Source organism: Ischnura elegans, chromosome 6 (genome assembly GCF_921293095.1).
Source record: "Ischnura elegans chromosome 6, ioIscEleg1.1, whole genome shotgun sequence".
Taxonomy (NCBI): domain Eukaryota; kingdom Metazoa; phylum Arthropoda; class Insecta; order Odonata; family Coenagrionidae; genus Ischnura; species Ischnura elegans.
Genome location: NC_060251.1, coordinates 92,507,316 through 92,521,218, shown reverse-complemented (window position 1 = coordinate 92,521,218; position 13,903 = coordinate 92,507,316). Strand labels below are relative to the sequence as shown.

Genomic DNA, 13,903 nt, shown 5'->3' with positions numbered 1-13,903 from the left:
CTTATCACAAACAGCAACATTACAAAACAACATTTTGTGGGAATATGTATGTGTTGTCAGGGTAGTGTGCTGTTTGTGATAGCAGAAACTTACATACTACACAATAGATAAATATTGAAATAACAATCACAGCGTGATAGATATATTTTTTAAAAATTGAATTGCAAGAAGCAATGACCTTTTTTGTTATTATTGTCATTTTTTTTATTTTTTATTATTATTCTCCGTTTTTATACTGTAGATTTATTAATTTAATAATTTCTTTGTCTTGGGCTATTACGTTTTTAAAGTATATATTCCAGGGTGCATACCAATACTTCGGGGGAGAGGGTAGTTATCGTGTGGGTTGAAGGGTGGTGGGACGGAGGGTTCTCTGGGTTAAATTTCGGTTGAAGCCAAAATCCCCCCCTCAGAAAATGTACGTGGAGCGAGGAGTGTTTGAGTGAATGACCAATGACATCGAAAGGGATTTATACACTTTTTCAAGATATTTTTGGAGAAAAATTTACAAATTACTGTATATATTTAAAATATAAGGATCTGTGGTGCGTTTTCCGGTCGATTTGACTCAAAGGAAGAACCTTATAATAATTTTAAATTTTTATTCCATTAAAAATTTTTGAAATCATTGTGACTATTAAAAATGGAGGTATGGTAACATTGTGATTAAGAAACAGCCATTCCTATTCCATTTCCATTAGAACGGAGCTGTGACTTCCCGCTGCTCTCGGTGCCGTGGCCAAACGAGTCACGCCTACCGCCAAAGAAGCGTGTTCACGGCAGCTGCCTCTCCGCACTTACCATTCGTTGTTTATGATCAAGAGCTCAGCCAGTTCTATAAGACGAGCGTCTTCATTATTTCGTAAATATAAGCATGAAACTTAACTTACGTCGTTTTAAGTATATATTCCCTGGTACTTACCAAATCATCATGGGAGAACGTTATCTTGTGGGCTTAGCGTTTAGCAATCGACCGAAGGTTCAAGGACCATGGTTCAAATTTCGGGTGGAGCCTTAGGTCACCCAAAAATGTCCGTGGTGCGAGGAGTCCCAGGGAAAAAATCTGGCCACCATACCATAAATAGGTGATATTCACACGCTTCTGGCTGAGACTGGGGTGAGCTCTACCTCGACTTACTCCAACCGACCCTCCAGTTGAATCAGTGGGTGAAGCAATGCATCGAAAGGAATTTCTTAACTTAAGCAAGATATCTATAGTAGCATCTGTAGTACGTTTTCCGGTCAATTTTACTCAAAGGAAAAAACTTTCATTATTATATTTATTTATTCTTTTAAAATAATTTTAAATGCTCATGGTAAAATATTTGTCGCTATTTAAAAAAGGTAACAGGGCAATTAATAATCAGCCATTCCTATTCTATTTCCCTAATACAAACTATTTTTCAGCGCGATAATGCCTTGTTCCAGAACCTACCTAGTACTAGTTTTCAGTACCTACCTTTCATTCTTCGAGCGATCAAAAGTTTTTTTTTACTATTTCGTGAATTTTAAATCGTTCTCGGAAAAAGCATGTTTTGTAAATCTTTTTTTAGTTTATTTTTATTTATTCATAAATCCATTCTCCATCACGAAACATTTAAATGTAGAGAGATAGCAATCAAAATTCAAACGATACGTCGATCTGATAAAAGGCCTCTCAAACTTCGACTGCAATCATTTCCATGCTTTGCGCGTCCCATCCGAAGTGATTTTGGACAAAAAAAATCGAATTTCCTCCGTTCTTCTCGACAGGGGTTTCTCGGAACCGCTTCAATTACCGCGGAAGTTCATTTCCTCCGCTTGTATCCTCCTCATGATTATTTCTTTCCTCCACAGAGTCCGCCTTCCTGGCTTGTGATGAGTTTTGATCTGGAGTCATTAAACCGCAAGCGTTCCCTGTCGGAAGAGTACATCGCTTTAAGTGCCTGGGGTATTGTACCGGAAACATTCGCTGGGAACGGGTGGAGACGCGCGATCATGTTGTACACACATAAACTACACACGGTAGTAATCAATGCACCTCCGGGATATGTTCTTAACCATTCTAGCATCGTCGGCAGCTGACGTAAGGAATTTTCTTTCCACAATCTTAAAGCCGTTATAAACGATGATAAACTCTGAATGGAAAATCTAACATAAATTATTATACGTTAAGAGAACTTATCATTCCCCCTCGACCGGTCTTATTTAATAACCTATCATTTGTATTAATACTTGCATAATTGTTATTAATAACTTATGCAACCATATTAAAATTTCCAAGTTACCATAGAGAGAAGACACGTATCAACACGTTCCTACATGCATACAATAAAAATATTTTCAGAGAAAATATCGTGGAAAATTTCTTGAATAAGAGAACTGTTTATCTAACGAGTTTAATTTATACACCCTGAAAATATAAACATAAACGCATAAGTTTCGAGTAAGATAACATTGTACTTCAGGATGAAAGACAATACCACCGATAAGGCGAGAGTGATGTATCCTCTCAAGGTCTCTCTTAGCATAATTTTCTAATATCATCGTGGAATAGAACAGTTACAATATTTGCATACATGGGGGAGCGGGGTAACCTAGCAGGGAGATACCTTGGCCGCTAATCTAAGGGTCCTAAGTTCAAATACCGGTTAAAATCACGCCCTCGGACACCCCCAGGGAAATGAACTGAAATCACCCCCTGTTCACACACCAATGGCTAAGTTCGGGGTGAGCTCTAACCTCACAGAATCAAACCAACGTTCGATTGAATCGGTGAATACACAAAATACGTGCAATTTTGACTAAGCGTTTAACGATTTATTAGTATAGGCAGATGGAAAACCACAGCCGTGCACAGATTAAGGTTCTATCTGACGATATCACCCATTAAAAAAATATCTTATTGGCGGCAATGGTGAAATTCGGCATGAACAAGAAGTTGACGCAGCCACGATACGAATCACGATCAACCGAAATATTTTTCACGATAATAAAAATTATTCCACCATGAATGAAGTTGAATGCTTAAAACCTTTACGAGTGATTTTATGAGATTGAGAAAATCGTATTAGCTAGTCATAAGTGAAAAGATAAATACCGGATTTTGCAGATTCGTAGACGACAATTTTCCCCGTCCTCGTCTGGTGAGCAACAATACTTTCTTTTCGCTATGAGAAGCAAATTTCTCGACTCCTTAATTAATCTCTACACCGCCTACAAGAAATAATTAGGGCATGCAGTTTCTATGGTAATTATAATGCATCATCTGTTCGTTTACAGTAATTTGTGATGTTTAATAATGCAAGTGCGCATTATGTTTTTATATATTCCGGATAAAATAACAGTTTGATTGTAAACACATTGTTCATTTGTTTTCCTTATGGATTTAATGAAGTAAATGTTACTTCATGAATGAGAAAATACGCCGCCCTAAGCATTTCGTCATTTCCCTGGGAATATTAGAGCGAATCTCGCGAGGAAATAAAACGATGCATGTAAGGAATACGGTACCATATGATTTGATACATCTTATAATCAATCCCGTAGTTGCTTCCCCTTCCTCGATGTGTTTTCCCTAATTGTCAGTTTCTTGTTTCATTTTTTATAGCTATCAATCTTAGCTATGAACTGAACGAACAAATTGAAGCAACGGCATGTCTTGCGACGTGCATCTTTCCTGGATCTTGCAGGGGCCCGACTCACGAGAAATATTTCGGGCTGCAATAACCGCTCTTGCGCACTTGGGCGCCTGAATTGAAAGCAGGAAAACACGTCTTTAACCGTGGAGCACTGCCAGAAATTCAGCATGACTGTTAAGAGCTAATATAGCAAGCAGACTGCTTGTCTGCTGTCAATTTTGATCATTTTTTGGTAGATGCCTTGTATATTGGGATACAACCAGAACAAAAATTTCACACCTAACGATTCACGTAACTCTAACAAGATAGTAATTTGGTTACGTTCACCGGAAGTATGAAGAATAACGAGGTGGCTAGCATTGGTTCTCTTGAAGACAATAATGACACTGGTTCGACATTTATGCATTCGCATTTGTTAAAGCAAAGATAATCGGAATATGGATTTTGATTTATTAAATTTTATTTAATAAATTTTGTCTTTTTTACTCTCCTTTACATTTCTAATGGCCCAATGAAGAGTTTTAAATGATTTTTCCCACCACCTGATCAATATGCATTCCCCAATCAAATTTGGATGTGAAATTAGCCCCCAAGTATTTAAAATCGTTAATGTTGGAAATATTTTCCCCGAGCAATATGTATGACCAATTTGCACTGACAGCAGTAAGTGATCAACTGAAGAATTAAAATCTAGAAAGCCACGCAGTTTATCCCCACCCAGACATGTCCATTTTCAAGAATTTTAAAGTGAGCACGAACTGTCTTTGCAACTTCTCATAAATTTCCATTATTGATGTCGTAACCGGTTGGGTGCTGTTAAAAATAAGCAGAGTAGTTTTTTTATGCAACAGAATCATTTTCAAACGATTCGAAATTTAAAATGGTCACGGAACAGTAAAAGCATTAAAACCGATGAGCTTACCACTAGAAAAAAATCAAGCGATCCCAGCAATTATCCTCAGGATCATGACCGCGTCAAACAGTACGCTTGGCAACTATGTCTTGCAAATGAAATTGTAATCATCATTCGATACATATCAAATACGAAACCAACCATGTCACAATAATGATATAACATGAATGGCAAACGGTAAAAAGATTCGATAAATGAATCAAAAGAATAATTGAATTCTTTTCAGCAGCAAAATACTGAGAAACAGGATAGCAGAAGAAAGAAAATCGAGACGGCAGTACATTTCACCACTTTTAGGTGCAACAAAAATTATTTTTTGTGCATGGCGATACCTTAGGCCAAATAAAAGTCTGAAATTCATTTACTTCGTTTGAAAGAAAACAAATTTAGATAAAGATTTCTTTTGCCATGCTGGGAGCTTCTGGTACATCAAATACTTCCAAGATTTACACGAGCCGCTTCCACCTGCTCGTATTCCGGTAACTTAAGCACATACAATTTACTAAAAATTTCCATAAAAAACTCCTCGAGGGCGGCAGACGAACTGGAACTACTTCCCCCTGACTGAATAAAATCATTTATTTTTGACCGGTTACGCCACACTGTGGTATCTGTTCTGTTTATTTATTTTCGGAGGCAGATATATCTAAGAAGCACGGTTATGCATTTCGAGGACGAGTTTAGTTCTTAAGGAATTATAGACGCTAATATTTATCAAAAATCATCAATATACAAAATATTTCTATAACAAATGAAGTTTTTTCGATTATCAAAATTAGTTTGAAACCGATTACTTGGTACCCTGTTTTTCAAAATTTTTCCCCCTGGTTTTAGACCCCCCCCGAACGAAATTCCTGGCTACGCCACTGACCCCAAATTTATCTTTAGCACACTCCTTAACATTACAAGGGCATCATTACCTGATTCTAGCGTCTGAATCGTAAAAATGACATTTCTGTGAGGTAAAGGCTTGTCACCGTAGCCATAGAGTAAGTATATATACTTACTCTATGCCGTAGCCCATTTTACAACAATACTAACACAACTCCATACTAAAAAATTTACATGAAAGGAAATGGAATTAAAAAGGAATTTGTGATAACAATCGGATCTGAACCACACTATTCTCTAACCACAAAGCCTCACCTGAGGTAAATGAGCTATAATTTCTTAAAATAATCTCCTAACCACACTTATTGCCTTTAATATTCCATACTTTTACTCAATTTTTTATTTATCCTCCACCGCCGAAAACACCACCATTGGCCACTTACATCGGGGTTTTAAACTTAGCAATTAAGCCAGCATCTCTCATAAAGAAAATTATGAATTGAAAATTTGATGAAGAAGAAATGATAAATAGGAGAGAATCGATCATTGGACAACAGCTGGAAAGCTCTCAACCCAGCTGCCAAGGGCTTCATTATTCGTTTCAATGCACAATGACTATTCTAACAGAAGGGATAAAGGAAGACCGATGTTGCACGACCGCGGATGCTACGGAAACCAGTAATCCGTCACGGCAAGGGAGTCCAAGGTGGAAGGATTGGTATAGAGCGCGCACGAGAAGCTAAAATGCGCAGTTGGCCTCCCATCATGGCGTGGGCATTACTCCTTCCTCCGCGCTCAGCCGTCCCGAGTGGGCGCGTCCATAAGGAAACCAAGCGAGTTCACGAAAACACCTCTCCCAGAGTCCAACGCAAAACCCATCACGAAGAAAAGAGACCGAAAGAACATCGGAGCTGCATAAAGTTTTTCCATCCGGAAAAAATCCGCGGTAGCGGAACATATAGCTTCCATAGCGGAACATAGTCTAACTAATGATCATCTTTTTCACTTTGGAAAGACCAAATTGCCTTATAAGACATCAAGGTATTGGGATAGACTCTCCAAAGAGGCTATGATGATTAAATTAGAGAGCAATAACTAGTCAATTAATAGAATTTTTGGGTTAACCCGCGTCTTGTGGGTTATAAGTCAACATTTCTTCCCTTCAAAAGACCTCTTCAGGTCTATTTCGGCACATTAGTACTGAAGAGGTCCCCGGCAGAGGGGAATAAACGTCGACTTTTAAGCCACAAGATACTGGTTAACCCAAACGCATTATTAATTGACAACATATGGACCGTGACATTTTTAACAACTTCATTAGTGAGCAATAACGTCAACCGTGACTCCGATTTTGCCTAAGTGCCTCCTGGAGGCCTAACGTACAAGTTAAAAATGTCATTCTGTACCCTGAAGATGGTGGTAGACTTAGCCACTCAAACGTTGACAACATGAAGCCCAGGTTGACAATATGAAATACGACCCGCCAGGGAAGTATAAAATAAAGAATAACCGTCCCAGTAATCAAATGTGGTTGGTCGTTCGCTCGTAGCAATTTTTCGTTAAAATACTGCCACGCGCGAACAGAGAGCGTCACTCAACTTTTACACGAATTATCCTGGGGGGTAGGCAAGATACTACGAGAATGCGTGTAACCCTTAAATTGATCGAGGGATTTAGAACAGATATCCTTCAAAGCGACAAGGAGATCACTTTCTTAGAACCTCTAACTACGTATCTAGGGTCAACAGAAACGATGGAACAAGGGAGATTTTTGGCCGAACGGATAGTTCTCGGGATTCGCTTTTCTCTCGATTCAATAGAGACTGTTGAAAATTAATACGTGGGAATCAGTATTCAAATATCCAAAATGCACTTTCTTTGAATTTCAACTTTATCCAGTTAATTTTTTTATGCTGTTGTCAATTGAGGCGGCTCGCAAAGACGTATGTGTATGTGTACATACAAAAAATCCAACATTCACGCATGGTTCCGCCAAATTTTATAAAGGCCGAAAGCATCAACAAGTCGGGTATGTCATGAAATATATGTCGGCATTGATATTGAATTCTTCGCCCCAGCAAGAATCAAAATACAGGAGAGATAGGTCATTTCGTGCAGTGGTGGTCGGTCCCTGTTTTGTAGCACCAACTCATAAGGGCCTAGATAGGTCATCGTACATTTCTCGCAGCTTATATTGGAATAGTAACCCCCTTTACGTCACAGTTGGCGTGAGGGTCTTAGCACAGTGTTCCACGGGTTTATGTATGCTTACATGGAGCATGAGATTCCTCCAGCAGTAGGTGTAGGAATATCGTGTTATGGTGGACGCATATGTGTGAGGATAAATACCTAATAAATCTCTAATAGTTTGATTATTTAAAAGTAATCTATCTATTAAGCTAGGATTGAATGGATTATTTATGAATGATTCCAGCCATCTCCCCTCCCATTATATACTTCCGTCTTAAACACTCCCTACTTTCTAACCCGGGGTTTCTCTAATTATTTCCTCGAAATGTTCATGCAACTCTTCTACCTCTTCTTCCCTATGATTGCTAGTGGGCATGTAAACTTAAACCATCACAAGGTTGGTGGGTCGTGGCTCAATTTCTACCACAATAATTTTATCGCTTACCTGATCTATACCCACCACACGCTTACCCATCTCCCGGTTTAATACTAAATCTGCCCGTCGTTGACTATCCTCCTCACCACTATATATAACCCGGCACCCGTCACTCCAGTAGTCCCCACTGTCCTTACACCTCACTTCGCATAATCTTAAGATATATATCCTCCCTTTCTGCGTTTCCCTTTTTATATTTTCTAATTTACACGCCCTCATCATTGTCCTCACATTCCACGTCCCTACATTCATCGATGCCTTCCTCTTCTATATCCTATTGGTCTTCTTATCCTCATCCTTTGATTCGGGATCTGCTGATGCTGAAAAAGATGATGATGATATGTATCTGCAAGGATTTCTCATGATAAGGGCGTACTCATACCTTTCATTCTAGCTACAAACCTTCCTCTCTCCTTTTCCCGCTTGCACGGTTTGCAACAAACTATTTCCCGCTCAGTACTCGCTCATTACAAACCCTCTCTCTCTAAAGGTCTTTCCTTTTTTTAAATCTAAATTTTAACGAAACACTAAAAGAAACTAATTGTAGGTAAATAATATAAAAATGGGGAGATAAAATGTAAAATGTTAAGATAAACATTCCAATTTATACTTCCCTTTCGGAAATAAATAAAGTTTTACAGAGGCATTATTTTCAACGGAAAAATACTCTCAAAGGACGAAAAATAAATATGTATCATGAAAACATATTTTGCATGATTTCCATGGAAAGAAAATTTATAATTATACTTCATTTCATTATTAGATTACATGCACAGCAGCAAACATAAAATTATTTCTCTAAAATGATTATAATTCTGGCTAATTTATCTTCCACAGATTACTATAACAATAAAGATGATTAGAATAATTTAGAAATAATATATTCACGCCCCTCACACACATGCTTCCTCCTGTCATTTGTCACGCGAAAAAAAGATATTTTAAGAACAGATTTCACAAACATTCACACGCAAGAGACAGGTAGGATATTCTCGTCATGAGAGACGATTTTCTGCTGCGACAACGTGGGAATTTTTCCTAAAAATGCCTCTACGAGGCCAAATCTTTTATGTCAGGAGTGCCCACGGGTGAATTTTTCGGTGCGGAGTTAGCCTTTCAAATTTTGCGGGTCACCAAGCATATTTTGGGAGTAGGTGACCAGAATAACATTAATAAATGAATACAATAATATCGAAGAAAAATATCAGTAGGAATGGACGAAATGAGGTAACCCCGCAGTAAATATACCTACACGCACGGAAAAAATCGAGACAATGTATCACAATATAACTGCGTGGTTGCTTTCTGAATCCCACTATAAAGCTACTATAGGAGGAAGTTGAAGATAATTTGCATAAAATTTACAATTTAAAGGACTTAAAGACTTACCGTTGAATCGCCTATGCTCACACTTAGAATGTATTCATGACATCACCTAATACCCATGAAGATGGACGAAGCGAAATAATGAATATCTACAGTCAAAACAAAGGGTACGAAAATGATCGAATTTCACGCACTATTTATGCCTACGACAAAAACTATCGTAGACTTTTAAAGTGTACCGTTAGGAAAAAAACTTCGAGCGTTTCTCCTTCGAAATATCCGCCACTTGATTTAATGCAGCGTGTAATAATTGTTTCACTTAAGTTAATTTAATACAGAACGTGTCGTAGTTGCCTAATCATATTTTAGTGGTAGTCAAATGGAACAATGCACCGTGATAATTTCATTCCATTGGTTATGGAAAAATAATAGCACCCGCTCAGTGGTACCATACAGAAAATTGTTCCCGTTTCATGGCATAAGATTAGAATTAGCTCGGAGCGATAGAATCATATTTGAACATAAGTAACACAAAAAATGTTACAACTATTTCTCCTGCCACATGACAACAATAATTAACTCGATTACTCGTCAATCATAATTTTTTTCGATATAAAACCTTTGCAAAAGCGAAATTTCCTGCAATGCTCACAAATCTTTAAAAAATATCGAACTTCTACTGGGGTGAATTACATTTCGAAGTAGCATTGCATATACGTATTTGCAATTCAATTCGTTAGCTTCATTCGGACAACATATTTAAAGATGAAAAGTTCTCCCACGCGTAAAAATCTCGCCATAAAAATAGCATGCAATGGCAATAAGCGCAGGAAAGGATAATAAAAATAAGTTAAAACTTTCTTTCCCCCTTCGATGAATAGCAATCAGCTTCCTACTATGACAGATTTGAATAAAAGAACGAAGGCATGCAATTCACGTACGTGACAGGATATAGTAGCACCCATGTCGCTATACCATTCTAAACATCGTACTATATATGCAGCAATCCAGTTGCGAAGCAAGGCTTTATACGATAGTTCGGAGAAGGAAATACGAATATTTCAAGGCGCGAATTTACCGAATCGAAACATTCCCTTGAAGGCGTTTGACGGAGCGCAATATTTCGCAGAAACAAAAAAATCTGAAATTTCGTATTTGCTTAAAATTACCAGGTTAGCTTAACTACCGAAAAGCTTACAGTTACATAAAATATACCTCACTATCAACTGGAACAACTAAAATTTCAGGTAAAAGAGTGCATATGCGATGAAAGTCACTCCGTTATTTTTTGTTTTGAATCTCCAACATCGGTTATACGAGTATCTGTACTCTGCTACCGTGAATATATTACATAAAAATTTGCTTTTCTATCCCAGGAAAAGTGTTCATATGTCTTAGGGCTTCTAATTACGAAAATCAAATGAAACAAATATACGGATATACTTACGAGGTGAGTAGTGAAAAAAGGTCTAGGGGCTACACGGTGAAAATTGCCGTTAATTCACGCCATCACGTACTTAATAATTAAATTATACGAGTTAAAATACCAAGTGACCAGACCCTAAAACGTGGAAGCAAATTGAAAAGTGGAAAATTGACAGCTAATGGGATTTTATGACCGAAACATTTATCAAAAACGGGCAATTCATGACGGAAGAGATGCACTCTGCAAAAGCAATCGGCTATTCCTCGAGCTGAAATTGGTAGGCAGACACTCCCAAAATTGAGGTGACCTTGACGTAACTAAAATCAGAGAGGAGAAAAGCAGAGAGGCTAAAATTCACGTACATATTAGAGGACCAGCCGAACCGACTCCATCGCGAAGTAAGGGCAGAACGCGAAGCCAAAGTAAGAACATGAAGATTGAAAGTCTTAAAATGGTCAGAAAAACCATTAGGTGAGCAAAGGAAAGTGAGCGTGAGTAAAAATGCGATCGTTACGTAATTATTAAACGGATTAAATTGAAGGCTACTTTTTTTTAGCGACGGTGGATCACCTTACGGCGGCTAAGAAAAAAACAGCACGAGAAGACGACTAACTCACAAGAAAGCACGGAGATATTGTGCGAGCAAAAACTCTCGGAATAGTCGTCACGAAATGGCCAGCAAACATTTAACTAACTATAGGGTCTATCTCTTTGTGAACGCAACACAGGTCGCACTTCCAGAAAGAATTGCGTCGCGGATTAGGTCTTCCAGAAGAAGGGACCAGAAGGTCTCAGGTACCAATTACCCTAGGCGGATTTAGGGGGGGCACGCCCTCCCCCCCCCCCCCCAGACGCTTAAAATATGGACTAGATTTTTAATGCGGTTATTATTACGTTCGTTTTGCGTATTATGGAGCCTCTATCATTTAATTTATTATTAATTACTTTCATATAAAAAAAGAGAATATTTTCTACAGTGTTGTATTTTGCTTTTAATCTCAAATATGAGAGACCTGTCAGACCCCCCCCCCCCCAGAAAGAAATCCTGGATCCGCTCCTGTCACTAGCTATATGTAATTTTAAAACATTAGAAAACCTATTACGCAAATGAAACAAAAGGATTATCGAATGACTCTTACATGGTTTAATAAGCTACTACTTATAATTGATTATTAGTATTACGAGATCGCTCGCTCTGAACTCGCTATAACATTTTAAACGAACGTATTTTTAAATATAGGTATATTTACGCAAAAAAAAAGATTTCCACAACACAACACACGAAATTAAAAAAAGCAACTACTGTACCCACTCATGCAAACCGTTCGCGATGTCATCTGGAGTACTAGAACCAGAAGTTTAAAGCGGGATAGGAGCAACGTGTTGCGTAACACTGCCGTGATTTGAGGGGAGCTAATACTGACGTCAATAACAGTCCCGGCACCTGTCCGTGAAAGCTAGAAAATTCAATACTTCGCCGCCGATAGTAGAAAAAAAATTAAAAAAACGGAAAAAATACGTCCTTTCATTTTTCGAGCTCAATGAACACTGGGGAGTAAAAAAAAAACAGTACAAGGCTATTTACTTTGGCGCCTTCGTCATGAGCAAAGTAATGCCGGCGCCGGGTTTGCCTCCACGCTTTCTTACCTACCCTATCGCAATGCGAAAATGACCTCAGCTGTCGGTTGCCTCCGTAAAATACCAACCTCGACTCCATTTTCAGGACCAGGGGCTAAGAATACTTTCATACGGCATTCAAAAGTCTCTCTACACCCAGGAGAATTTCTGCGGCACATGGGGGATTTCATTATCTTTGTATGACGAAATTCTGAGCATTTTACGATCCTAACCTAAATTACGATTCTATGACAAAAATACCTTTTTAAATAATATCCCCTCAAACAAAAGCCAGCATTCAAGCGTTTAGAATAGTCTTAAGTATAGTCCCGCAAAATGAACACCCCTTCAAAATGTATCCTGACAACAGAATTGCTCAACTGGGTGTGACAAAAAATAGTTAAGGTTACAGAGAGGATTTTTATCACAACTGAACCCTTGAAGACTCACCGCTCATTGAAGATAGGAACCTCACTTCACCCATACTGAGAATATTCCTTACTTCCATGAAATTTTTGGCCTCTTTTAACCACTGATGCAACACACTGGTCATGAAGGCCTTCATCAGTTAAATGAAACATCAGGTAAGACACAAAACTGTAGTCCCTAGACATTCTTAAATAGTGCTATGCATTAATTGATTTGCAAAACTAAATTCAATCAGTCCATTTCATCCCATCTAATGAGGTCTTTTCATAGGTTACTTTCCTGACTCAAAATTCCCACAATTTCCTAGGGAGTGACAAAGAGGCGAAAGTATTAACTTACCTAAACACAGATAGGGTGGGAACATGGATGGAGTACTAAACAATTATTTGCCTGGAGAGGTGTCCAAAAGATTGCGTAGAGGATATATTTCCAACGCTATCCCTGGAATTCTCACATCATACTTTCTCTCATATTAAGTACTAATTATTATTAACTCTTAATAAAAACAGATAGTATTTAAGAATTGAAAAGTGATATAAGTCACATACTATGAAATATATCGAACAATTCGTCTCAAGTATAACATTTGATCACATAAGTTTGCCTGCCAAGTGACACCTTTCTGGGGATCGTGCCGAAAAGTGTGAAGTAGAAAACAAATGAATAGATATCACTCACCTGCTGCTTCCTTTAGGATGAGCATGCATTCTGTGTGATCCCCCTTCTCTGCAATGTCCAGTGGTGTCAATCCACAGGCATCTCTTGCTAACAATCCTTGGGTGCCACAGTACTGTACAAGACAGCGTACACTATTTACATGGCCATGTTCACTGGCAACATGTAAAGGAGTCTGGAAAAGTGATGTAAGAGTAGTTATTGGTAATAAAACAGCATAACACCCATTAAATGAAACAATAAAGAGACTGTAATCATTCAAATAGCAACTAATTCTCTCCATTCACACAAAATTCTACTTAATGGACCGAAGTTTATGCATTGCAGCTAAGAAAATACAGGACATACATGCCATAGACATACTAGCACTCTACATAGTACATAATAGCACTCTAACAAGTGGCTCAGATACAGCAGTATAAACTAATTAAACAAAAAAA

The 13,903-nt window shown here is 38.1% G+C and overlaps 1 protein-coding gene across 1 annotated transcript in view; it reads right to left on the bottom strand.

Annotated features, from left to right (window-relative positions):
* Positions 1-13,903, bottom strand: part of LOC124161188 (leucine-rich repeat serine/threonine-protein kinase 1) — a 348,442-nt gene that overhangs the window by 330,754 nt on the left and 3,785 nt on the right. Inside the window, exon 4 of the mRNA XM_046537425.1 lies at positions 13,467-13,638. Coding sequence (XP_046393381.1) covers positions 13,467-13,638 — 172 coding nt within the window. The remainder of the gene's footprint in view (positions 1-13,466; positions 13,639-13,903) is intronic.